Here is a 27615-nt window from a genome sequence, read left to right on the forward strand (position 1 = left end):
CTCAGTGTAGCTTCCTCCTCTGAGGAACCAGCAACGACCACCATATCGGTAAGGGAAGGACTCTGTGTCACGCTGGGCACGATGCTGTCCCGGGAACAGATGCCAGCTGGGTTGGTAACGCACCAATGAGCATACTGGGCTTCTCCAGAAACAGTACTAAAATCTGGTGCCACAGGACTGAAGCCCGGCAGCGCCCAGGTCCACCACTAGCTGGACTCTGCTCTCCAGCTCCTCCTCGAATGTTGCCAATGCCAACACTGACTGGGAGGAAGGAGGGGTGGCCAAATCCTCTTCGGACCCTAGAGGTGGATTGGTGACTGGCATCAGGACCGGTGGAGACTGTCACGGACCCCCGGCACCGGAGAATTGGCACTCCTCACTGTGAGGTTGCTTCAGAGGCATCACAGCAAAAGCTGGTGCATCCCCATGCCCGGCACCATGAATCAATGGGGACCGGTGCCGATGCTTCTTCGGCTTCCCTCAATGCTCGATCCCGTCCTTCCCTTTCCCAGTGCCGATGACGAGGAACCCGACGTCCTCAGCCTGGATAAGATAGACAATGGTCAGAATCTGGTGCCCCTGACCACCAACGGCATCAACGGAACTGATGGTCCCACCGATGTTGATGGTTCAGTGTCCATCAGTGTGGCTCCTTGGACCTTCAATGTTGATACCACTGATGCTGATGGCTCGGATTTCTTCGAACCGAAGAGCTTCTCCATCTTGTTGAGTCGAAACAAATGTCCCTTTGTGGTCACCTGGGTGCATAAGCGGCAACCCTGGATGTCATGAGGCAGAGAACACATATTTCATGAGGATCCGTGGATGGACATGATCCTTGGGCACCGGGGGCATCACTGAAAACCAGACGTGGCCATGTTGGTCGAAACAAAAGGGCACAAACCAAAAACGATAGTGGCAGGGCATCGATGGCCAGTGGGCACTGATGCATCGTCGCAACAGGGAATTGACCGCGAAAGGAAACTTATCTGAATCACCAAAAACCCTGACTAGGAGAAACTACTGGAGAGCATCAGTGATGGAACGAGGAAGAACCCTCAAAAAACGTGAGAAAAAGCAGTTTTCCACAAGGCCAAACAGCCAAAGTGAGCTCACTCACACCATGAGGCTTACAGCTCTGTGGAAAAAGTGACTGGCGAAGAACCTCACTTGGGGGGGGGGGTCATTTTTCAAGGCGATCACTAAAAAGGGGCGTCAAGACCAGGACAGGTGTCGAGGCGGCACTGGGGCGGACGCCGCAAAAACAGCGTGGACGGCGAAAAGGTAAGGAGCCTTTTTGCTTCCAATTTTGTGCTCAATAGCACCTTTTACGATGTTTATTTTATTTATTTTATTTTATAGTTTTTATATACCGTCATTAAGTTATTTACCATCATAACGGTTTACAATCGGGCACCTGTATCAAAGAAAAATGTGGTTCATAATTTACATAGGTGGTGCCATTCATATTCAGTAACAAATATTATGAATAACATGGTATATGAAAAGGAGTTTACATTTAAAGAATTTCACATGGGGAAAATGAGTTTAGTGGCAATTCATCCTGATGGTTGCTAACAGTTAAAATATGGTGGCCTAATTCCAGTAGGCACCCAATAGCAATGGCGCTATTGGGTGCGAAAGCCGGCAGCAATCGCAGCCAGCTATCGCAGGCTCACTCCCCGCCCCCCCATGGCCCGCACAATTCACGAAACCACGGTGTCTTAGAAAATCTAGGCCTTGGACACGTGGCATTGGGCATGTTCAGTGTGCCTAGTCAAAGTTCTAGAAACTGTGAGTTAAGTTTTCTGCATCGGGGCTCCATCTGATGATTTCACCCATGTGTGAGAACTAACATCTTGCTGTTTTCAGAGAAACATTTATCAATAGTCTTTTGGATTTTCAGAGACAAATTTCTGCAGGGGGAACCAATGAAAGCAAGAGACCACCACTTGAAATAAGATAATTAAGTACAGGAAATTGGAGACAGTTGGAAAAAATACCCAAAGCAAAAAACAAAAGAATACAATTTAACAACTCATGTTTATTTTTATTGTTTGATAGAAGTTTGCCATGTTAACAAAAGCAGATTTGTTCCGTGTTCATTTCACATGTTGGCAGGAACAGCAGCAGCTGTCTGATTTAGAGGTATTCCATAAACCCCCAATCATTTCCTCAAAACAAAATCCAGCTAGTGGATGCAAATCTGTGGAATGTAACCTCAGGTATATATATATATTTTTTTTTTATAATTTAAAAAAAAACCAAAACAAAACATGTTTAAAGGTAAGAATTCAGGCTATAAAACTATATAAGCAATGAATATGAACTGTTAAATTGAACAAGTCTACAACAGATACATCTTGTAAAAACTCAATAAATTATATATATATTTATATATATATATATATATATCTAGTAACATTTAAATCATGCACAAATTTGTACAATTCTTTTTCAGTATTGGAAAACAATGCTTTAAGGTACTTGGAATGTACACAATTAGCAAACCTATGTAAGAAAAATACCATTATTCTTTTTTAAATTTCAAAAATCCCAACTACTGAAGTCTATTTTCTCTGAAACCTCCCAATGAAATAACCTCAAACTATAAATAATTTTTTTTTTTTAACATTAAGAACTTCATGGTAAAATTAACATTAAAGAAAAGGCAAGGACACTAAATAAGCATTCTCTGACCAGTCTATAGATAATGAATCATCATGGTATATGGTAGAAAACATGAGGCATCACCATTACATTGTTTTTCTTTACACTAATAAAATAATTATAAACCATTTTGCAGCTTTCCTAACCTGGTTAGTCTGCTGGTACCCTGCTAGCTTCTCTCATATTGGACAGCAGCATGCTTTGTATAACAATTTGGCACAGAGGCATATAAAATCCATGGGATTTTAAATGTGTTTAGGACCTAATTGCATTTTTCTCTCCTACACATCAAGCAAAGGGAATTTGAAATTATTGCACCTTCCTACAAAATATATTGTTCTTGTAGCTATCCTTCTTCTGTACATTATTTCTTCTACCTAATTATGTAATGTCGGATATGAGGTGGAAGGGGTTGGGGGTAATGACGCAACCAGGTGTCATTTAAAGTCAATGTTTACCTTTGCCATGTATGGTACTTAAGTCAGCCACAGTAATAAGGAGACTTAAAGATGCTGAATAAGCAGTAGGTTTTATTTTACTGCAAGAAAATTCCATCCCCCACCTCCCCATCCACTCATTTAAATTGAACCACTGATTATGCACCAAAAATAATGAACTATTCTCACTGTAATTCAGAATAAAAATAAATGTGCACGTATCAACACGGTTACATGAGATCTCATTCATTTTCCATGGGCTACTGATGGCTTGTTCACTAGCAGGAAATAGAACCCATAATTCTAAAAGATCACCATGATCAGATGGGAGTAAATAATGTATCTTCGGCCAGCCTGTATGTGATATTTCTTTTATGCACAAGTTTTTGTTTTTTTTTATTTCATTTACTGCTTTGTTCCTGTCAACTCTGCGTTTCTTTATATAAAACACACAGAGTACATTCAAAGCTTCCATCTGCATGGAGGGGGGCCTTAAATCCTGAAGACTCATATGGGCCCCACTGAGCTGAATCGGGCCTATTCAGGCCTTCTGCAAAGTGTAATGTCCTACGTGGCTGAATAAAAAAGGTCTGAATTGGGCCACAGTCTATTTCTGCACTGCTGGGTGGAAAATGAACAAACACTGCGGACTGTATGTCTTTCCCCTACTCTCAAAGTCTCTGTGTATATTAAAAATTAAAAAAAAAGGCACAAAATGTTTGGATAAATATTACCTCACCTAAACACTTTAGTCTTGGCATGTGAAAAAGATGCTCTGGTTTGACAGCTCCATGGCTTTCAGTATTGCAGAACTAAACATCAACTCTATGTCCATATCTACAGATACACATGTGGAATTTGTATACTGTCGGTACCTCTCCATGAACAGACACAAAGAAAAGATTAATACAGTTTATTCTCAACCGTTAATAAGTTAAAACTTAAAATCTGTGAAATTAAGTTTACAGTAATGCTATTCTATTTAAACCAATGACCATATATGTTAAAGTCTATAAATAACTTTACAAATATACATGTTCAAAACCAAATACAATTTTTAAAACAAAACTGTGAAGATATAAACAATTCTTTTAAGACCCCAGATCAATTTTATCTTTGATTGCAATGCTCTTTATGTTGAGAACACTCTCACATTCAGGACACTCTTGTAAGCCCTATTAGTATCGTCACCATAAGCTTTCCTTTTAGTTTTTTTTTGTTTTTTTTTTACATATATATATATACATACACACACACACACATTATGTATGTATATTTATTTACACTGTTCTCTGGAATAAACCTTTTTGAAATAAATTAAAGGCTCTTGCCCTCAGGTACCAGTAGCTCCTAGCTCCAGGTTACTGCTGACGAGTGTAAACCACTGGCTTTTTAACAAAAAAAAAAAAAAAAGGTGGTGGCATAGGATACTGAATGTGCTCGTTTCTGATCACCATTTTACTCCCTGCAAGCTTCAGTTTCAGGCAATGGAACTCCATGGTCACATTTCTCTGTTTTTCTTTTGTGAGGTAAACGACTGCAGACAGGCTGACGGGTGCGGTGAATGAGGCCACCTCAACCCAGGCACTTCGCTGGTTTCTGGCTTCTCCCCCCCCCCCCCTCCTTCTTTGCCTTACCTTTTTTTCCCCTTTGCACTGGGGGATTTAGGTCGGGCGGCTGCGGCCCTGGTTCCCACGGTTTCCTCCAGGTGCCACTAGGACCGTTCCGTTTCACAAGGAGCGCCTGTCCGCACCCAGCTATCAACTGCAACAGGACTCCAGCCCAGCATCGGGCCAAGCGTGGATTATTCTCCTGCCAACGGGCCTTGCTGCTACTTCAAGACCAACTGCCTTTTCCTTCTCACCCCTTTTGTTAAGATGACATTTATATCTTTTGACTTCAAATATATTATAAAATCTACAGCAATTTAGAAAAAATAAAATTAAATTGAAGAGGCTGAAATAAAAAGGAATCCCTGAAGGCAATGAAGCCCTTTAGCTCCATCAAAAAGGTTCATGTACAGATTGCATTAAGGAAGCCATTTACATTCTTTGCAACCCCCCCCCCCCTCAAAAAACAAACAAACAAAAAAACCCAGCATTTTTCAAAGAAAATTATTCTTTCCCTCCTCTTGGCATTGCAGGCACAGAATGGTAACTCTGGAACTCTATAGTACATTACTAGAAGTCTGTACCCCTAGATATAATGTTCTGCTTTCAAAAAATATGTATTTACTATATATATATATATATGTATATATAAAATATTATATCTTGGCAAGAGATTAGTTCCTTCAGGCCAAACAGTGCTTCTTGACTTCTTATACAGCAAGTAAAATACTCCGCAAAAATGAAACGAAACCAAAACTACGGCTCAACAAAAAATGTTCTTCAATCATTGGGCAGTTTTGGTCTGCTCTGTCCTTCACTATGCTTTGTCCAATGGCCTCGAACCCACATGCTGGAGGGTTTCTTTTTTTTTTAAGTCATCATGTTCTGATGATGCTGTTGTATGGCTGGTGTTTGGGAAGACAGGGGTCCTCCGGCAGGAGATCATGACCGAAGACAGAGTCGTCTCCCGAAGAGCAGCTGCTGTGGCTGTCTGGACAGGCAGGCGAGTACTGCTCAAATGGCACAGAGAGGTCCAAGTATTCCTTCAAGAGAAAACCAAAAGAAAGAGACAATGCAATTTGTGAAAACAGATGCCGAAAAATACTGCAGAAGAGCAAGTGCTTACCTGTAAACAGGGTCCTCCATAGACAGCAGGATGAATTAGCCATGACACATGAATGATGTCAGACATCACCAGAGTCTCCTTAGCTTTGTCTCTGAACAAACTGTCCCCCCAGACAAGAGGCATCTACAAACTGGTTTTGGATGTCGTTTCTCTGACTGCTGGCACACAGCCAAGCCATCTTATGGGCCCCTAATGGGGGGCCACTGAAGTCCACCTCAATAGCTTTGTAGACAAAGTGCACCAGATGTTGCTCACGCTCTTTGGTGTCCTCAACTGCACTGCAGTCTGTTCAAGGTCTAAGGACTCTATGAGGGGCTTCAGCTTCTTAATACATTCATGCAAGCAGGGAACCACTACATGGGAGCTCAGCTTGGAATTTCAAACACCTTCTTCTCAAAGGTATATAGTAACTTGGGGCCTTTATCTGGAAGAGAGTTATAAATCTCTCTAGTTTTCTTTGCCCTATGGAGAGCTGACTCCACCACTACTGAGTGGTACAGGAGCTGTACCAGGCCAAAACCAGGAGCTGGTTGCATGCATGAAGTGGAATTTTGCCACATTCTGGACTGTAAATCTTAGAGCAGTCCACGTGCTTTGATCATTGCTCAGTTCATCGGGGACTAAGAGATGCAAAAAGTAAAAAACCTCTTTTCTCAGATCTTCTTTCTTAATGTTAATATTTAGTACCTTTCCCAACTTATCTAGGAACTTGGAATAGTAGAGTTTCTCAGGTGATGAAAAGAGCTGTGACAAAGGATCTGACATAATACTCATTGAACTTTCCTGTAATCCAGGTAAAAGGGAAACACTGATCCATGACTCAGATGAAGAGAGCAACTGGGGCGGACAATCCTGTCGCCTTGGAGAGGAAACATCTTGAGGCGATGCTAACCAAGTAAATCTTCCTCACAGATCTCCAAGTCAGGGTGAATCTACTTAACCTCAAGTGAAGGCTTGCCTGAATGTTAAGGGGTAAAAACCATGGCCAGTAACTCTTACGTAGGTCTCTCACCTATTTTTCATAGCCACCACTCTCCTGTCTTTAGGAGCCAGTAAGGCAATTCTTCATCAACTCAGTGATTTGATCTACTGATTGATCTTTGGGCAAGAGTTAGAGAAGAGTCATTCTCTTCAGAGACCCAACTAGGATCCTCCATCTGCTGTAGAAGAGCTGAAGTGCTTGGCTCTAATGATAAGGAGGGCTCAGAGGCACTCCACACCGATTTAGACAGGGTCTGCTGTTGAGACTCAGGCCTCTGCTTTGGCGCCTTCATCATTAGTACAGGAATAATGGAGGGAACTGGCACCAGCATTTCTATGCTCTGCACTAATGGCGCTATGGAATACGTGCTCCATATTGAAGCCAACTTTGACATACAGGGATATAGAAAGAAAAGGTATTCTAGCGCCATGGGGGTCTTCTGTGCCATAAAATACTATGGGACTTGTGGTGTGGTGCCAACTGAAACCTGCACCATATGTTTCTTTCCTTTTGGCTCGAAAGAGCACCTCCTCGGGGATAAGTCCTACTTAGGTGCTAATGACTGTGCCCTCTTCTAGCACTGAGCGCTTCCGTGTCTTTCTTGATTCTGAGCTTGCAGAGACAGCAGAAGGGGGAGCGTTCACCTTAAGAGTAGTGATGGGAGGAGCCCTTGCTCGACTCTGCATGGCAAGAGCTTGTGGAGGCTCTATTCCAAAAGGAGTGCCTTCCAGTGGATCCTGCATTTTCCAAGCCCATGACTGATGGTGCTTAAGTGCTATCCTACCACAATTGCAGCAGTTTGCAATGTCATGGTCTGGGCTCAAACACCTACAAAAGATTTTATGAGCTTCAGTAATCAACATCCAGCGCTCGCAGATACACGACTTGAAGCCACCGATGACTGGCTTTACCTTGGGCCTTTCCCCAGACATTTCTCTTACTTTTTTTTTTTTTAGGATAGCACTTAAAAGTGCATTTGCAGGGCTGTTGTGCAATGAGGCAGAGAGAAAATACAGAAAAATATCAAGAGAGAGGGTCACACATCTGTGTGAAAGTTTGGAAAAAAATCAGACAGAGGGTTTCATGAGGCAACTTGCACATGAGAACCACCATGCATGCTCTTTTTGAGCTTGGGAGAGATGGGTTGGATGACGTCACCCATGTGTCATGGCTAACTCAACCCTGTTTGTCAAAGGAGAAAAAAAATGATTAACCTCTTGGGGAAAAAAAAATTATTCAGAGCATCACCTTGAGTGACCTGTAATGAGTCATATCCCAAAATGAACTTATAAATAAAGGAAAACAGGGAGAGGATCCTAGGCACATGTAAGTGCCACTCTGGCCAATTTAGGGCTGGCAAGCATACAACATCTTAAAATGTTTCTGAGTGACAGCCAACTAAAACAAAGTATATTTGATAACAGCAATAGTAAATGTCTAAAGCCATCCTCCCCTTCTATTTATAAGAGATATACCAATAATTTAAGATCAAAATTAAGCAACGCAAATGTAATCCTGGTCTGAGATAAGACAAAATTTCCAGTTTTCCCGAATTCCACTGGGAAAAGTTATCTTTCTCCATTCCTCTCATCTCCTGCCTTGCTTATGCTACTGAGCCCTCTTCAAAGTCATCCCTCCCTCCTGTGAAAGAGAGGAAGGTGGAAGGTGGCATTATTGACATGTGGGAAAGAGGGTTCAGAGGCTTTGGGGAGTTAAAAAAAACAAAAAACTTTCGGAGGTCAAATATTTCCAACTTCTCGTTTCTGCAGGGTTTTGTATATATATATATTTTTTTTTTTTTTTTTTTTTAGAGTAAAATACTTTTATAAAGTGAAGCCCTGGGCAATAGGTCCAATGGTTTTGGTGCAGTTACTGAGTGGGTACTAAGGAGGTAATTATTAGGGAACCCATACGGGCATTAGGACATACTTACATCAGCTGATGTCACAGACAGAACTCGATCCAGGTCTTCAACCAACTGCTTGAAGTTTGGTCTCTGGGATGGGACTGCATGCCAGCACTCCCGCATAATCATATACCTGAAGAAACAAGACAACATCATGATCTTTTCAATGGCTTTCCTTGTAGCAGTCTATTTCCATGGCCAAAATGCTATTTCCTGGGGATTACTATGTCGAAAAAAGTATTCTCCTCGAGCAGGAATTTCAGCTCAACACTATAGCACTGCTTTACCCAATCTGATCAAATATCTGATACATACAATTGCATGCAATACTTTGGTACTCTTGGTCACATTCTATGTTTCAATGAAATATCTAAGTGAACAGAATCTGTTTTCAACCTGCAAAATTATTTAAAATGGATTATACCTTCACTGTCCCTCTTGACGTAGCCCCTCTGACAAAACACGGCGCGTGTCAGGGGGACTGACTTCCCTGTATAATGCATGACTATTGAAGCCCCAAATAAACAAGTCAGAAGTTTGGAATTACCAGCTTGTAGATTATTATTTGGACAGTATTTCGATAGTTTTGCACTCATGTACAAATTTTTGGACACCCTTTCAGTCAGTACTTTGTAACACCTCCTTTGGCAGAAATAACAGTTTCCAAATATTTCCTGCAACCACCTAACTCCCCTAGATTCATCAAAATGCAATGGGCTGGATTTTAAAAAGGTTACGTGCGTAAATCCGGAGGATTTACCTGCGTAACCGGCCTTACGTGTGCCGGGCCTATTTTCAAAAGGCCCAGAGATGGGCGTAAAGCCCCGGGACGCGTGTAAGTCCCGGGGCTTTACTAAAGGGGGTCAGGCTCCCGGGGCTTTACTAAAGGGGTCAGGCTCCCGGCAGAGTGGCCATATTTGCCATTGTGCCGGGGATCGCGCACCGGCCGTTGTTCCAAAACGTTTCAGGCTTATCAAGATTTTGTTTTGCATATTTTCAACATTGTCTTTTGTGATAGGGTCATAGAAAATGGTTTCCTTCTACTATCTCTCCCATGGAGAAAATTGTTGTGTAAGCAACACTGTACCTTAGACCTGTAGACACAACTACCCCAGTATCAGCTAAACTTTTCTGTAGATAGTCTGCAGCAATTTGTGGGTTCTGTTTTGCAGAACTTCCCAGTTTTTTGGCAGTTCTGTCAGAGGTTTTTTGTGGTCTTCCACATTTTAGCTTGACTTCCTTGTAATTTCCATTTCTTAACAATGTTTCTGACAGATGAAACTGCTAGCTGGAAGTATTTGGAGACTTTTTTTTTTTTTTTTTAACAGCCTTCCCCTGTTCTGTAAGGGGTAGATTTTCAAAGGGTTACACGTGTAAGATATGGGGTAGATTTTCAGAGCCCTGCTCGCCTAAATCCGCCCAAAACCGGGCGGATTTAGGCGAGCAGGGCCCTGCGCGCCGGGAAGCCTATTTTACATAGGCCTCCCGGCGCGCGCAGAGCCCCGGGACTCGCGTAAGTCCCGGGGTTCTCGGAGGGGGGCGTGTCGGGGGGCGTGTCGGGGGGCGGGCCCGGTCGTCGCGGCGTTCCGGGGGCGTGTCGGCAGCGTTTTGGGGGCGGGTACGGGGCGTGGCTACGGCCCGGGGGCGTGGCCGCGCCCTCCGTACCCGCCCCCAGGTCGCGGCCCGGCGCGCAGCAGGCCCGCTGGCGCGCGGGGATTTACGTCTCCCTCCGGGAGGCGTAAATCCCCCGACAAAGGTAAGGGGGGGGTGTAGACAGGGCCGGGCGGGTGGGTTAGGTAGGGGAAGGGAGGGGAAGGTGAGGGGAGGGCAAAGGAAAGTTCCCTCCAAGGCCGCTCCGATTTCGGAGCGGCCTTGGAGGGAACGGGGGGAGGCAGCGCGGCTCGGCGCGCGCAGGCTATACAAAATCGATAGCCTTGCGCGCGCCGATCCAGGATTTTAGTAGATACGCGCGACTACGCGCTTATCTACTAAAATCCAGCGTACTTTTGTTTGCGCCTGGAGCGCAAACAAAAGTAGGCTGTTCGCGCTCGTCTGAAAATCTACCCCTATGTGCGTAACCCCCGAAAACCTACCCCGTGTGTGCCGAGCCTATTTTGCATAGGCTCGGCGGCGCGCGCAAGCCCTGGGATGTGTGTATGTCCTGGGGCTTTCAAAAATGGGAGGGCCGGGGACATGGCGGCGGTCTGGGGGCGTTCCCAAGTCCTCCGGCACGGCCGCGGGCCGGTGCGCGCAAGTTACGCCTGCCAGAGGCGCATGTTATAAAATCGGTTGTACATAAAATTTAAAATCGACCCCCAAGTGTATTATCTTCATTTTCAAATGATCAGATTGATTCTCTGAAGAGCCTATGGTTGTTGAAAGTAACCCAGAACACTCAAACAGATGTTAGAAGGGTCAGGGTATTTATTCAACCACTGAATTGTCTTCACTTGACTAACTGAAAGCCTAATGAGTCAATCACTTTTTGGGCCTGATTAAAAACTTTTTAAGCATAAAAAAGGAGTAATGAATCAGTTGGGTATCCACATTTCAATCTGTTAAAAATCTCAGTAAGTTTGCATTAAAAATTGCAAAAAGCTGTCATGTGTAACTTTTGCAGTGTAGAGGCTGTGTCAGTTTCTGTTCATGCAGAGATTCACTGAGAGAATTTGACCAGAGGTGCCTAAACGTTTGCATACAACTGTATGTAGAGAGAAGTATGTATCTACGTTTAAACTCTATATCTACATGTACATACATATACATCTCAGTCAATCATCTTCCATTTTGTACCTTCAGGGAACCTCCTTGAAAATCCAAGCCCAATGTTGCTCAAATTGAGACCAAGTGGTCTTTCTCCCTCTCTCAAGCCTAATTAATTTTCAATTAGAATAAGCACTTTTTCTATATCTAAATATGTAATATTTAGGAAGACATTTTTTTTTAACATCAATGTTAGCCTACAAATACAGGTTTGTTACACCAAATTTTCAAAATGGACTTGTGTGCATAATTATCCCACCACATCTACTCACACATACTTATACCTGGTATTTAGTGTGTGGAAATTCTTCAGGAAAATTCACGTGCATATGTTTGAATTTTCAAACATACGTGTCTAAGTGCAAACTCCTCCCCACCTTACCCACAGGAATGCCTCTGCATAGTCCAGGTATACTTATGTGTGAACAGGACAAATGCGAGTAAACTATAAGGCACAGTTTTACCCATGGAAATGTATTTGAAAGCCTGAAGGTTAATTTTCAAAGCTATTTTTTTGCAGGTAAAACAGTGCTTCACCCTGGAAATGGGCGCTTGCAAAATAACCCACCTGATATGCGGGTGAATGAGTACCTAAACAGGGCCTGAACCTTTACCTGCAGAGAGCAGAGGCATTCCCGGGGTCAGATTTAGGGAGACTTTTGTACGTACTTGCATACATTTGCCTTTCCAAAAGTATGGGTGTATTTTTCCTTGAAAAGTAATACTATGCGCACCTATTAGCAGCTGCAAACCTAATGTGCACGGGCAGTTTTGGGGGAATAATTTTCAAAGGGAAAATTCGTGCCTGCTATCTCTTTGAAAACTGATGTAAAGTCTGTGGGAAAATGACTTAATTTTTAGGGGCAGTTTCAACATTTCCCCTTAATGCTCAATATGCACCAAGAAACACGAGATGAAACACTGGCAAAACAGCTTTCCTTCTCCCTCCCTCCCCAAATGATCCTATGGCACAGAACTGGTGCCTGAGCACGATTCTTAACAACCCCGCGCTTTCTTCTTAACAGAAAGAGCTGCACATCAATTACTACTTAAAATGTTAGCTGTTACTGAAAGCAACCTTATTTTAGAAAGGCTCTTTACAGTCTTTGATTCTGGGGTGGAGGAGAGCTTTGCCATATGCATGTTTATAGCTTTCTCTCTCTATGTGCAGAAACGTGCACAAATACAAAAAAAAATAAAAAAACAGCAAAGCTGGGAGCATACAGAAAAATCCAAAAATCAAACAAGGGAGTGCAAATGCTCCCATGGAACGTAAGACCTTGAAGGTTGAATTTTTTCTTTCATTCCTTGGAGCCGTAGCTTTTTCTGTGCAAAAAACCTCTGCCTCCCCCATACAGAACATGCAAGACTGATCTGCATTTATATAGCTCCTTTCAAGCAAACAGGGCCCTGGCTTTCCATCAGTAACAGTACAGAGACATGTGTGCAGAACCAATGGAGTGGAAGGTGCTTATCAACTCTGGTTTCTGATCTGGGTAAAAGGATTTCAAAAAAGAAGGAAAAAAAAAGAAAGAAAGAAAGGAATTCGAGGCACTATAAACCACACCAGAAAATTAAAAAAAAATTCTCATTTGGGTTTCTATAATACCTTATACTACGTTCAGGCGAAGATCCTGCAGTGATTTATAATTGAAACTTCCAAGGTATGCATATGGAAGGTAACTTTCAAACCACTCCGTACGGCTCCATGAACGCATGTACTTAGCCACATGGAGATCTATGACAGCATTTTATAACCCGCGTGCATCACATACGTATTATAAAATACATTTATGGCTATGTGCAATTGAAATGACCAGCTTTCCAATTCTTCTAACAGTTCTCCAGGTCACTGAGACTCTCCCTACTTCACCCAGGCCTCCCACTCAGCTAATAATAAACACACTTGTTATCAATTATGCAAGATAATTAGCAGGAGTAAAATTATGCAAGTTGCCAAATGTACATGTGTGCGTCTCTTAAAACAGCAATGTAACGCCCCCTTTTTTTTACACATGTATATGTGCACGTGAAACGAAAAAATACATGCACACGTTCAATTGGGCCGATACAGTACAGTGCGCTCCGATGGAGCGCACTGTTAACCCTCGATTAGACGCGCGTTTTCGACGCGCTAGCGGTACCCCTTATTCAGTAAGGGGTCGAAAACGCGAGTCCAACCCCCCTCCCCCCAAACCTAATAGCGCCCACAACATGCAAATGCATGTTGATGGCCCTATTAGGTATTCCCGCGCGATTCAGTTACTTTCAGAAATTAGCGCTAATTTCTTTGGGCACCGGGAACGTGCACAGAAAAGCAGTAAAAACTGCTTTTCTGTGCACCCTCTGACTTAATATCATGGCGATATTAAGTCGGAGGTCCCGAAAGTTACCAAAAGTTAAAAAAAAAAAAAATTTGAAGTCGGCCTGCAGCTCGAAAACCGGACGCTCAATTTTGCCGGCGTCCGGTTTCCGGACCCGTGGCCGTCAGCGGGCTCGAGAACCGACGCCGGCAAAATTGAGCGTCTGCTGTCAAACCTGTTGACAGCTGCCACTCTGGTCCAAAAAGAGGCGCTAGGGACACTAGTTCGTCCCTAGCGCCTATTTTTACCGCCGGGCCTAATTTGCATTCTGAATCGTGCGCACAGGAGAGTGGCCTGTGCACACGCCGGAGCCCGCTCTCCCGCAGAATTTACTGTATCGGCCAGTAGGTTTGTAAAATAGCCATTACACTAGTACAGGCTACTTGCACGTGCATATGCTCATTTTTACATGAGCAACTCTTTGAGAACAACCTCCATTGTCACCTAACCACTTCTTGGGTGTCAGTCTATTATCTGCCCTGAGAAAACACACGCTGCACTGAACAGCAGTGGGAAGAGGAGTTAACGACCAATGCTGATACTCCGTTTGGACTTGTGTGCTACTAATCGCACAGGAGCAGCAGAGGCATGCCACAACACAAGATTCCTTCTCTGTGAGTAACCAGTCCTCTAAACCATGACCTGTCATCCTGACAACAACACACAAAAAAAACCCTGTTTAAGAAACACCCTTAGGTAGGCTTAAAGTACTTCTTAATTAGTGAAGAGTCACCTTCCACTGCCTGGTTGCGTCTTGTTAAAAGTACACATTTGTGAACTGAACTTTCATCTGAAGTTTGACATTCACAGGACCCAGACAGTGGGTTTATAGCATGGCGTTCCATGCACCCACACGTCTAAGTAAACTTATCGTGAAACCAGCCAGACCTTTCAGATTATTCAACAAAACGTCAACGGAATTTTACTAGCACTTCATTGTGCCTGCTAGACAGGAGTCTCCTCTAAGAAGCCCCTTTTACAAGGAGTAATTTGTCTTTTTTCAGGTCAGGGAACCTGTGCCCACTAATGAAGCTGTAGTGACAGTATGAAACTAAATGCAACAACTGTGATTTCCCAAAACTCCTTATACTCCTCCCCCAAACCCCCCCCCCCCCCTCAATAGCTGCAGAGCTGCAGGGAGGGAGAAAGCTTTTTTTTTGATGTGCAGAGTGATAAATGTGTCAGTCTTCCCCTCCACTGCCTCTCAGCTGTCAACCCAGCAGATTGGAAATGGTTCAGCCCCCAAGCCTGCACAATGTAATACGCTGACTGAAGCGCAAGGCATGCCCTTGCTATACAACGAATCAGAGGAGAGAGAGAGAAAATGCATTAAAGTGTCAAGAGCAAATCCAGAGACTTGTGCCAGTGCAAAATTTGCTAAGAGCTTTGCATTGGTGTTTCTCCCCCTCCCAGTGAAAATACTGGCATTATTTTCACTGATAAATATGGGACAAAATCTTACTATAGGGGAAGCCTCTCCCCCACAAACCCCTTTTCTATGCAGTTAGTGTGAGGCAAACATCACTGTGCTTCTCGAAAATATCTGCTAACATTTCATCTTGCATCAAGTTTTTATTCCGCCTCTTGGAAACATTTTGTGCGCCTAACTGCATTAGGAGGCGACAAGGCCTTCTGTAGCCCACTAGAAGCCCTGCCATGAGCTTTTCCAACAGGAACAACTGAAAACCTGCATAAAAGGGAAAGGAAAAGCCAGCCATAATCACAGGCAGAAATACAAGAGAAGCTGAACAGGAATAAAAATATCAGCTTCGCTGCTTGGTCCCCACCGTTCCCTCCTCACACTCACAGTCACCCCCTTAACACAGATGCACAGCTAAGGCCTGCAAGATCCGTCCAGTCTACCCCATTTCCTGCTTGTGATATTGCCTTAAGACACCGTCACTCACAGCTCGTGCGTGCAGTTTGCCGGCTTGTCCATCCTGTGGCCTTCCTTCAAGAGCTTGAAGAGTTCTTCCACTGGGATCCCTGGGTATGGCGAACCTCCTAACGTGAAGATCTCCCACAGCAGCACTCCAAAAGACCAGCTGGGAATCAAAGGCAGATCTTTCAATAATCAGAGCGATCCTGTTCCCGCCAACTCTCCTCCTCCTCCCTCCCCCCCTCCCAGTCTTATTTATATTTCCAAGCAGTTATGCATAGCTAACACAGTCATCGGTAGCACGATTAAATGCCTTAAGTCATTTCTGCTCATAATTTGAGAGCTCGCCGCTGAGCTACTCAGTGGTAAAATGAAATACTGGCTACCGGGTCTGAAATTGAAATGAGCATTTAATCAGATATGTGACATCCCACTTATTAATCCAGGCCCTTTGTTAGGCCTTCCACCAGCTCCACTCAATGGAACAAATCAAATTATTCACACGCAGCTTCACCAAGCTGCAGGCCAGCAACCCCCAGGCCCTTAATTGGCTGAACCGATACGAACTGGCTGGTTGCAGGAGCGCTAATTAAATACAGGGTGATGGCTAAAGCCCTATGTGCTGCTAATAGCAAATGTGGTAGCAAAAACCGTGGGAAATCGTAACTATTTATCAGATATTAAACTTTCACCATTAACAGTGAAGATGGAATACAAAAAAAAAAAAAAAGAACTAAGAGTACTGACAGGGTGCTAATGCTGGACACCACTAGACAAATATTAATAATGTCTTTAAAAAAGGCTTTGGAGGTAATTTTCAAAAGGTTTTACATGTGCAAATAGGCTTTTGAAAATTGCTACTTGTGCATGTGTTAACTCCTTTGAAATTTAACTGAATTTTCAAATGTTTTACATGAATAAACGGACTTTACATGCTTAAATGAGCTTCTGAAAATTACTGCGATTTACACTACTTTTGCACACGTAACTCCTTTGAGAAGTCACTCCTTTATGTGTAAAAATAATACTCTGGAGTTTCACAAGATTCTTTCCCCTCTCCCCCCCAAAGCTATAAAATGGGAGCATACAATTGCCCAGTTTCATAAAAATATTGAAGGTAATGTTCAAAAGGATTTGCGCATTTAACTGGGCATTTGAAAATTGCTACTTTTACGCACGTAACGGTCAATTTTAAAAGCCCGATGCATGCCTCAATTAGGGGATGCTCGAACGTGTTGGGCTGGTGCACACTGAGTGGATTTTAAAAGCCTCCCAGGTAGGTGCTTGCAGCGCACGCATCCTGGAACCTCTCAGGAAGGGGCGGGGCCTGGGCGGGGCATAGCCACTCTGAGACTTTAAACCAGAAATCTGCATGTAAATATTTATGTGAAACGACGCGCGCCGAGGTCCCCTGCCGCATAACTTTACTTCTGCTATGGATGGTGTGCAAGTTTAAAAAAAAAAAAAAAAGCCATTTTGGAGGGGTGTACAAGCTATCAAGCCGGGTCTGGAGGACCTAACTGAGAACAGGGCCAACTGGGGAGAAGCTGGTGAAACATACAAGAGCGGCGGCGTGCGTCACTTTTAAAATTTCCTCGCGTGGCAGAAGAGGCTTTTGCGCATTGGGTGCACTTGTGCGTGCGGCCAGGCTATTTCATAACATGTGTGCACGTACATGCGTACGCTATGAAATAGTTCATGTCCCATATGCGGCCACGCACCATCTTTGAAAGTTACCATCGCAATGCCTTTGAAATTTCACTGAATTTTCAAAAGGTTTTACAAGTGTAAATGTACTTTCAAGCCGGTTAAGTGGGTCTTTGAAAATTGCTATATATGCTACTTTTAAATGCGTTAACTCCTTTGAAATTACCTCCACTATGCGGAAATCAATGCTTAAGAGCGCTATAATTAGGTTTAACTTGTTCTATTAAGTCACACTTTATATAGAAAAATTACTTTTCCATTTAAACTCGGTCAACATTCTGGGGCTCAGAGGAAAGCGGCACTGCTCTGCCACACATTGCTGAGGGCCTGCAGGATTTTGCTTACAGCTTGTCTCTGTTGTGGCAACTTGCTGCCTCTTCCATTATGCCAGGGGGCCCCAGTAAACCCACTGCAGGCAACCTGTACATGGCCTGATGGCAGAAAGCTTTCTGCATTAAAAGGAAAGATTGAAGCAAGCAGGGTTAACTGTCCCAAGCATAGGGAAAAGGGCTCTGTTGAGTCATTCATTGGTCTAGCTCTAGCCGCTCTCCTGCCACTGGCTAGTAACTCACACAGTTTTGCAAACGGCTTAATTCTATACGGTTCCAATCTTTTTGCCACAACCTGTCAAATTCTCAAATTGCAAATATTAAGCAACATTTTAGAACAGCAAACATTGGTCTTTATCTGCTGATAAGTTTTTACAGCCCATAGACCAGAGAGACGTGTAAACCAAAGAAATACAGAAACGTCATAAATAAGGAACAAAAAAATTGGAGCACTGGAGGAGTGTGGTGGCGGAAATAGCCTCTATGGAGAAAACTACTTTGATGCTTAAGGTCAGAACAGAGGGATACAATCAAGTTTAGGGACTAACTGGTCCTGGCATAGGTCTCGATATGGACCTTGATTAGATATAATTTCATGGAGAAGATGCCTCAACCCGTTTGACAATTTTGGGGTTTTTTTGCTACTTGGTCCACTCATTTGTAAAATGTATAGAGACTTTATATTCTGTGTGCCCTATAAATAAAGAATTAAACAAAAAAAGTAACAAACATTTGGGGCTGAATTTTCAAAAGCATCTAGACACATAAAACGCAGGTTTTATGTGTGCAAACGGGCTTTTGAAAATTGCCTTGGGGTAGGGGTTGTCCATTTAAAATTGAACGCATACAGCAAAGAAGCGTTCCAGTGGGGAGGGAGGGGGGAGGTGAGGCTGGGGCTGCGTACATCTACTCGTACACATTACATCTGCTCATTGGCAGGTGTCAAACGTGCATGTGTACATCACGCTGGTTCCTGCGTGTACAGGCTCATTTTCAAAAGTGGACCGACGGGGTAAAGTCTGCGCATACTTTGCACGCACAAAACTTTAGCTCTCCGCAGACCTCTGAAAATTACCCCTACCAAGGCAGCCGTATTTACAACATGTTTTTTTTTCTCCCCTCTTTCTTTAAAGTTTATAGGAAAAAAAAATGAAATTAGTCGAAAAAGAGGACCAACAAAGTAGATGGATGGAGTCAGTATTTTTCTCAGACCTAATGAGCTGTTTCTGATCAAAGTTTTCAGGACAATGAAGGCCCCTTCCTCAAGTGATGAAATAAACGAGGAGAACATGAAGTAAGACCCTACAAAGCTGGCGCTAACCTTTAAAAAGGAGATAGAGCAGCTTTTAAACTAGAACAAAGGGGAAAGCCGACAGTCGCTCAGCAGCGCATGGTTCGGAGAGATGTATCTTTAAAGGATACTAATGATGCATTAGAATTAGGGCATCCCGACAGTGAGGTTCCAATAATTAGAAAAGTAGTCCAAGTGCCTGTAACTAAAAACTCACCTGAGCTAAAAAATTCTAACTTATCCCTATCAATTAAAAAGCAGAATAAAAATACAAACAAAAAACAAACTTTGAAATGTTTGTATGCTAATGCCAGAAGTCTAAGAAGTAAGATGGGAGAATTAGAATGTATAGCAGTAAATGATGACATAGACTTAATTGGCATCTCAGAGACATGGTGGAAAGAGGATAACCAATGGGACAGTGCTATACCGGGGTACAAATTATATCGCAATGACAGAGAGGAGCAGTCGGGAGGAGGTGTGGCGCTTTATGTCCGGGATGGCATAGAGTCCAACAGGATAAACATCCTGCATGAGACTAAATACAAAATTGAATCTTTATGGGTAGAAATCCCTTGTGTATCAGGGAAGACTACAGTGATAGGGGTATACTACCGTTCACCTGGTCAAGATGGTGAGATGGACAGTGAAATGCTAAGAGAAATTAGGGAAGCTAACCAAATTGGTAGCGCAGTAATAATGGGTGACTTCAATTACCCCAATATAGACTGGGTAAATGTATCATCGGGTCACGCTAGAGAGATAACGTTCCTGGATGGAATAAATGATAGCTTTATGGAGCAATTGGTTCAGGAACCGACGAGAGAGGGAGCAATTTTAGATCTAATTCTCAGTGGAGCACAGGACTTGGTGAGAGAGGTAACGGTGGTGGGGCCACTCGGCAATAGTGATCATAATATGATCAAATTTGATTTAATGACTGGAAAAGGAACAGTGTGCAAATCCAAGGCTCTCGTGCTAAACTTTCAAAAGGGAAACTTTGATAAAATGAGAAAAATTGTTAGAAAAAAACTGAAAGGAGCAGCTACAAAAGTAAAAAATGTCCAAGAGGCATGGTCATTGTTAAAAAATACCATTCTAGAAGCACAGTCCAGATGTATTCCACACATTAAGAAAGGTGGAAAGAAGGCAAAACGATTACCGGCATGGTTAAAAGGGGAGGTGAAAGAAGCTATTTTAGCCAAAAGATCTTCATTCAAAAATTGGAAGAAGGATCCAACAGAAGAAAATAGGATAAAGCATAAACATTGGCAAGTTAAATGTAAGACATTGATAAGACAGGCTAAGAGAGAATTTGAAAAGAAGTTGGCTATAGAGGCAAAAACTCACAGTAAAAACTTTTTTAAATATATCCGAAGCAGAAAGCCTGTGAGGGAGTCAGTTGGACCGTTAGATGATCGAGGGGTTAAAGGGGCACTTAGAGAAGATAAGGCCATCGCGGAAAGATTAAATGATTTCTTTGCTTTGGTGTTTACTGAAGAGGATGTTGGGGAGGTACCCGTAATGGAGAAGGTTTTCATGGGTAATGATTCAGATGGACTGAATCAAATCACGGTGAACCTAGAAGATGTGGTAGGCCTGATTGACAAACTGAAGAGTAGTAAATCACCTGGACCGGATGGTATACACCCCAGAGTTCTGAAGGAACTAAAAAATGAAATTTCAGACCTATTAGTAAAAATTTGTAACTTATCATTAAAATCATCCATTGTACCTGAAGACTGGAGGATAGCAAATGTAACCCCAATATTTAAAAAGGGCTTCAGGGGCGATCCGGGAAACTACAGACCGGTTAGCCTGACTTCAGTGCCAGGAAAAATAGTGGAAAGTGTTCTAAACATCAAAATCACAGAACATATAGAAAGACATGGTTTAATGGAACAAAGTCAGCATGGCTTTACCCAGGGCAAGTCTTGCCTCACAAATCTGCTTCACTTTTTTGAAGGAGTTAATAAACATGTGGATAAAGGTGAACCGGTAGATATAGTATACTTGGATTTTCAGAAGGCGTTTGACAAAGTTCCTCATGAGAGGCTTCTAGGAAAAGTAAAAAGTCATGGGATAGGTGGCGATGTCCTTTCGTGGATTGCGAACTGGCTAAAAGACAGGAAACAGAGAGTAGGATTAAATGGGCAATTTTCTCAGTGGAAGGGAGTGGACAGTGGAGTGCCTCAGGGATCTGTATTGGGACCCTTACTGTTCAATATATTTATAAATTATCTGGAAAGAAATACGACGAGTGAGATAATCAAATTTGCAGATGACACAAAATTGTTCAGAGTAGTTAAATCACAAGCAGATTGTGATAAATTGCAGGAAGACCTTGTGAGACTGGAAAATTGGGCATCCAAAAGGCAGATGAAATTTAATGTGGATAAGTGCAAGGTGATGCATATAGGGAAAAATAACCCATGCTATAATTACACGATGTTGGGTTCCATATTAGGTGCTACAACCCAAGAAAGAGTCTAGGCGTCATAGTGGATAACACATTGAAATCGTCGGTTCAGTGTGCTGCGGCAGTCAAAAAAGCAAACAGAATGTTGGGAATTATTAGAAAAGGAATGATGAATAAAACGGAAAATGTCATAATGCCTCTGTATCGCTCCATGGTGAGACCGCACCTTGAATACTGTGTACAATTCTGGTCGCCGCATCTCAAAAAAAATATAATTGCGATTGAGAAGGTACAGAGAAGGGCTACCAAAATGATAAGGGGAATGGAACAACTCCCTTATGAGGAAAGTCTAAAGAGGTTAGGACTTTTCAGCTTGGAGAAGAGACGACTGAGGGGGGATATGATAGAGGTGTTTAAAATCATGAGAGGTCTAGAACGGGTAGATGTGAATCGGTTATTTACTCTTTCGGATAGTAGAAAGACTAGGGGGCTCTCCATGAAGTTAGCATGGGGCACATTTAAAACTAATCGGAGAAAGTTCTTTTTCACTCAACGCACAATTAAACTCTGGAATCTGTTGCCAGAGAATGTGGTTCGTGCAGTTAGTATAGCTGTGTTTAAAAAAGGATTGGATAAGTTCTTGGAGGAGAAGTCCATTACCTGCTATTAAGTTCACTTAGAGAATAGCCACTGCCATTAGCAATGGTTACATGGAATAGACTTAGTTTTTGGGTACTTGCCAGGTTCTTATGGCCTGGATTGGCCACTGTTGGAAACAGGATGCTGGGCTTGATGGACCCTTGGTCTGACCCAGTATGGCATTTTCTTATGTTCTTAAGGCTGCCTGTGCTGCAGTGGGCGTTATGGAAGATCTGTAGCCCCCCCCCCCCCCGTCTGTAAAAACGCTGGCATGGGGATCTGCAACCATTTTATTTATTTATTTTTATAGTGAGTCTGTACCTAGGATGCCCAGGCTCCGTCTCAAGTAATGGCCTGCTACGCCTTAAATCATCCCGCTGCGCTAGGACGAACAAGGGAATACAGCAAACGTCTCCAAGTAAAATCTGCTTTCCTTGGGCAGCTGCCACTCTCTCTCCGCAATCTGAGCTGCCCTTTCAAAGCCCCCATTCCAAAACGTGCATCATTTTTGTCACTGCGTTCTTGGCTTTTAGGCCACAGGATGTGTCCCCAAATGCTTTGTTCCGTGATTCCCTGAGGCATTTTGTTTCTGTTTCCAGGAGAAGGGTGGGAGGTGGGGAAGGGGTAAGGGGAGAGGATTTGGAAAAAAGGAATAAGGCTTACACATCGCTCAGATGATTGTAAACCCGGTCAAACAATGCTTCTGGAGCCATCCATTTCACAGGCAGTCGACCCTGTAATTAGGAAGACAAAAGAGAACGTCCCCATCAGCATATTCACTCAGCCTCAATGGCACCATCTGAATCCTCTATTCTAATCCAGTTCGCAACATTTTCATTAGTGGCCACATATGGCCTCCGGAGGGCCCCCACAGCGCAAGGCAACGCGAGGTCTCTCGTGCAAACAGATTAAAAACCTGCAACATAAAACTTCCCCCTCAACAGTTCCAGTTTAACAGACCCCTACACGCCTCCCTGCCTGCCAAAATAGTGGCACTGGCCTTCAGAGGGCAAGGAAGCCAACTTCCAAAACACGGGATGGTATAGCACAGCCTGAAATCACTGCGGACACTTCTTTTCCAGTTTAATCAGCATTTGTCCACCAAGAACGGTATTTTCTGTTCCAACAGACTTTCCAACGTGTGGATATATCAGGTACATATGACACACAATGTCTGCTTATGTATCAGTTCATATAGGTGTTGTATTACGTTTAAAAAAAAAAAAAAGGTTACATTGCCATATAAAACTGCACAGGACTAAAGAAGCTCTCCGAGCGACAGAACACTTCAGTCAACCAATTGTACGACCTTTTTGGGGAGGGCCATCCAAACTGTGATGGCAGCTTTGTCTTTTTGTAACTTGTTATAAAAATGTGGACACTACCTGATGGTCTTTCTGCATTCCCTACCCAGAGCATGCCGTTCTTCCCTTATCCGTAATAAAGCACCTGGCATTACAACAATCAAGGATCTCCAAGGGGAGGAAACCATCATGGCTTGTGGTTGTGTCAAAAGCAATTTTCTAGTCAGCTGTTCATGCTACTTTTGTCCAGTACAAGTCGATCCTGATTGGAAGATTGTAAAAAATATACAAAGGTCCCAGCGTACTTCCAGTAGCAGCAGAAATGAGTCCCATCAAGCTAATAAAGCAGCATAAATTGTGAGGGGAGGGGTTTGCGAATACATCTGTGCACGCCAGGTTTGCCCCGTGCAACAATTTTCTTTCGCGCGTCAGTGAGAGCAAACCCTAGGGAAATGCATATGTTGTGAGCCTTGAAGAACCTTCTCTTGTTCTGCTACAATGTTTGGATTTAAAGAAAAAAAAAAAAAAGTTTTAGTACTCACGTTGGTTGTTTTCTTGTAGTAGTCTATGTTGTGTACATCTCGTGCCAGGCCGAAATCGGCTATTTTCATCACGTTATCCTCCGTCACCAGCACATTCCTGGCTGCCAGGTCTCGATGAATGCACTGCGGGGGGGCAAGAGAGAAAGAGGCGTGACAGCTTCATGACGCTGCCTGCAGGCAGAGAGGTCACTTACAAAGTCTCGTGCCCTAGAAGCTCAGCCTATCCTCAGGTGATTTGGACGGTGCTTGCCTGGTGTGGCTTCCAGTCAGGGGGCAAGGGGGGGAACCTATTCTTTTCTATCCTTGCCTGAAAACCAATGCTGTCGGAACAATGCTTTCCAAAAAAAACAGAGTACATGGGAGTTTCAGGAAAGGGGAAAAAAAAAGGCAGGTAAGACAATTTTTGAAAGTGTGTGCATAGAAAAAAATAAAACGTCACATCGTGTGGATGCATCTGACAATTTATGACAGAAAGCCACAGGACTATCAAGAATATGGACGAGAGAAAAGGGAGCCAAGCCAGGCCCACTAAAAAAAAAAGAAACAACCCCAAACTTTCAGTTCCCCAACTGGAGGGTTATTTTAATAAATATTATTTCCTTGTTTGCCTGCCCAAAGTGGTTCCCTTTATTGTACAGGGCAATGCTTTCACCTGTACTCCGCGTCTTCTAACACCAGCACCTCCACATCCCCCTCCGTCCCACAAGGAACACCCTGCACCCGAGGCCCGTTACGGCAGTTTCACAGGTCCTTTGTTCCTGCCCCGAAACGGTACCAAGAAATCCCGGCAAACTCCCCTCTGCAATGCCGACAGGCAAGCTGCAATGGATCCTTGGCACCTCCGGCTTCATCCACTCTTTGTGACCTTTCAATGAGATCATCCCTCAGCGTGGCTTTCCCTCTGACTAAGGATGCTGATCTATTGTCTCAGTGCTGCCAATCTCTGCTCTGACCTTGGCTAAAGCGTTGGAAATCGATTCATGGCTGGGTGCCTGAAGGCTGCAATTATCCCTGAATACGGGCGTTCCTTTGTTACCAAATGTTTTGTTTTCTCACTGACACTATCTGGATGAGATATCAGTCACCCTATGGAGATCCTTCACTGGCCAACTTATTACAGCTTACAGCCAGGACACACAGGGCTTCGGGTAGTTTTGTTCTGTGAATTAAAAAAAATAAATTCTAGGGGTTTCTGTTTGGAAGTCAGCTGACCTCTGAATTCTGTTTAAAAAAAAAAAATTACGATACATATAAATATATATGTACAGGGATAGATATTCAAAAGCCATTTAGACAGATAACAGGAAAGTTATCCATCTCAATGGCTTAGCCACATATTTAAAAGGTTTATCCGGCTACATTCTAGCCGGATAATGAATTATCTGCCTAGAGTTTAGCCAGGAGCATTCCTGGGGCGGGAGGCAGGCATTCTGGGGAGGAGCGGAGTTAGCCGGCTAACTCTAGATGCGCCATAGGGCAGGTCTGAAGTTAACCGGTTACCACATATCCGGTTAAGTCTAATTTATCTGGGCACATTCAGCTGCGCTGCTGAGTATCCTGGTTAAGTTAGCTGGATATGGGTATCCGGCTAACTTACAGGCCGATACAGTACAGTGCGCTCCGGTGGAGCGCACTGTTAACCCGCGATTGGACGTGCATTTTCGATGTGCTAGCTTTACCCCTTATTCAGTAAGGGGTAATAGCACTTCGAAAACGCGCGTCCAACCCTCCCGAGACTAATAGCGCCCGCAACATGCCAAATGCATGTTGATGGCCCTATTAGTTATTCTCGCGTGATACAGTAAGTAAAATGTGCAGCCAAGCCGCACATTTTGCTTTCAGAAATTAGCGCCTACCCAGAGGTAGGCGTTAATTTCTGCTGGCGCCGGGAAAGTGCACAGAAAAGCAGTAAAAACTGCTTTTCTGTGCACCCTCCGACTTAATATCATGACGATATTAAGTCGGAGGTCCCGAAAGTTAAAAAAAAAAAAAAAATTTTAAATGGGCTCGCGGCTTGAAAACCGGACGCTCAATTTTGCCGGCGTCTGGTTTCTGAACCCGTGGCTGTCAGCGGGTTTGAGAACCGACGCTGGCAAAATTGAGCGTCGGCTGTCAAACCCGCTGACAGCCGCCGCTCCTGTCCAAAAAGAGGTGCTAGGGACGTGCTAGTGTCCCTAGCACCTCTTTTTACCGCCGGCCCTAATATAAATAAATTAATTTACTGTATCGCGCTCATAGGAGAGTGTCCTGTGCACGTGCCGGGAGAGCGGGCGCTCACCCGCGATTTTTACTGTATTGGCCCGTTAAGTAGCCGCTCAGAGGCTGAATATTTATCCCACAGTATATTTATATATATATATATTTTTTTAAAAGCCCATATCCAAATTAAAGAAAACAAACGTACCAAATCGGGAGGTTTTTACTTTTTAAATCGTCTTTCATTAGGATGGCAATTTTCAAAAGCCATTTCCCAGTGCAAAAGGTTTTTTTTTAAACCTGCCCGGCCCGCACGCAGGTAGAAGTACACGCGTTGTGCCACAGTGCGTGACCCTTTACATGCATTCCCGAGGAGGCGTGCCTAGGTCAGGGAGGCGACACAGTGCATTAAAAAAAACAAATCAAAAAAACCTAGCCACGTACTTTTGGTTGGACAAAGCATCCGCAGAAAAAGCCGGTGCGAATCCCTGCAGGCCAGAGATTTTCAAAGGGAAAGCATGTGTGTGTGTGTGGACCTTTTCTTTTAAAACTGGTGCAAAAGCCATGGGGGAAAAAAAAAAACCTGCTGCCCTTTCACCGGTACGCAGAGTTTTCTAAATTGGCACCGTAAGGTATAAACATTTTTCCTTTGACAAAGCATGATAAAGCAACCACTCCGATGGATGGTGTCCTGGAGAAGTCACAAGGCCTATGTTCATTTGGTTTAGAAGAGTCGCATGCCATGAAGCCCACAATGTCAGGACGGCCCCGCAGCTTTAGCTCCTATTTTGTCGATGGGGGACAGAGTCTCTTGCTTACCGCTTTGCGAGGAAATTACTCATCCTACTTTCCTTCTTTCGGTTTTTTTTTTCCTATGCTCCCTTTTCCCTCTCCCGTTTTTTCCTTCCATTAAGCTACCTCCCTCGTCCTGTGGTTACTTCTCTGCGCTCCTCTACCTGAAAAAGCGCCAAGCTCTTACATCAAAATATTTTGAGTTAAGAGGATCCGGCACAAAAAGCGGCTCCAACGGCAGGCGAAAACAGTTAATGTTTTCTTGTGTTATAAAACAAAACAAACAATAAATAAATAAAGACGAATGCTGTCGCTCCCGCTGTGCTGAAGCCCCCACTCACCTTCTGGGACGCGAGGTACTCCATCCCCCGGGCCACCTGGTAGGCGCAGGACACCAGGTCTTTGAAAGTCAGCTGCTCCTCCGGAAGTTTGCAGGTATCAAAGGAGTAGTCCATGCCAGGAGGCCGCCGAGCTCGCAGGTACTCCCGCAGGTTTCCCTTGGATGCATATTCCACCAACACATAAAGCGGACCTTAGGGGGCGAAAGCACACCCACAAAAACAAACACACGCAGTTGTAAGTAATCCTGAAGGCCAGCAGCTTGCGTTTTGCAGATTGCACAGTGAAAAAGAGGAAGTTTGTTCAGCGTGTCCAATGGCC

The 27615-nt window shown here is 43.7% G+C and overlaps 1 protein-coding gene across 7 annotated transcripts in view; it reads right to left on the reverse strand.

Moving 5' to 3' along the window:
• Window positions 1–2024: 2024 nt before the first annotated feature.
• The window catches only part of FGFR3 (fibroblast growth factor receptor 3), a 139784-nt gene continuing 114193 nt past the window's right edge, over window positions 2025–27615 (reverse strand). For all 7 annotated transcript variants that reach the window (XM_029592590.1, XM_029592610.1, XM_029592608.1 and 4 more), the window contains 6 exons: window positions 27297–27487; window positions 23968–24090; window positions 22785–22855; window positions 15765–15902; window positions 8759–8864; window positions 2025–5760 (listed from right to left, as the gene is read on the reverse strand). In XM_029592590.1, the coding sequence (XP_029448450.1) occupies window positions 5596–5760; window positions 8759–8864; window positions 15765–15902; window positions 22785–22855; window positions 23968–24090; window positions 27297–27487 (794 nt within the window). In that variant the 3' untranslated portion in view covers window positions 2025–5595. The remainder of the gene's footprint in view (window positions 5761–8758; window positions 8865–15764; window positions 15903–22784; window positions 22856–23967; window positions 24091–27296; window positions 27488–27615) is intronic.

This window comes from Rhinatrema bivittatum, chromosome 1 (genome assembly GCF_901001135.1).
Source record: "Rhinatrema bivittatum chromosome 1, aRhiBiv1.1, whole genome shotgun sequence".
NCBI classification, from domain to species: domain Eukaryota; kingdom Metazoa; phylum Chordata; class Amphibia; order Gymnophiona; family Rhinatrematidae; genus Rhinatrema; species Rhinatrema bivittatum.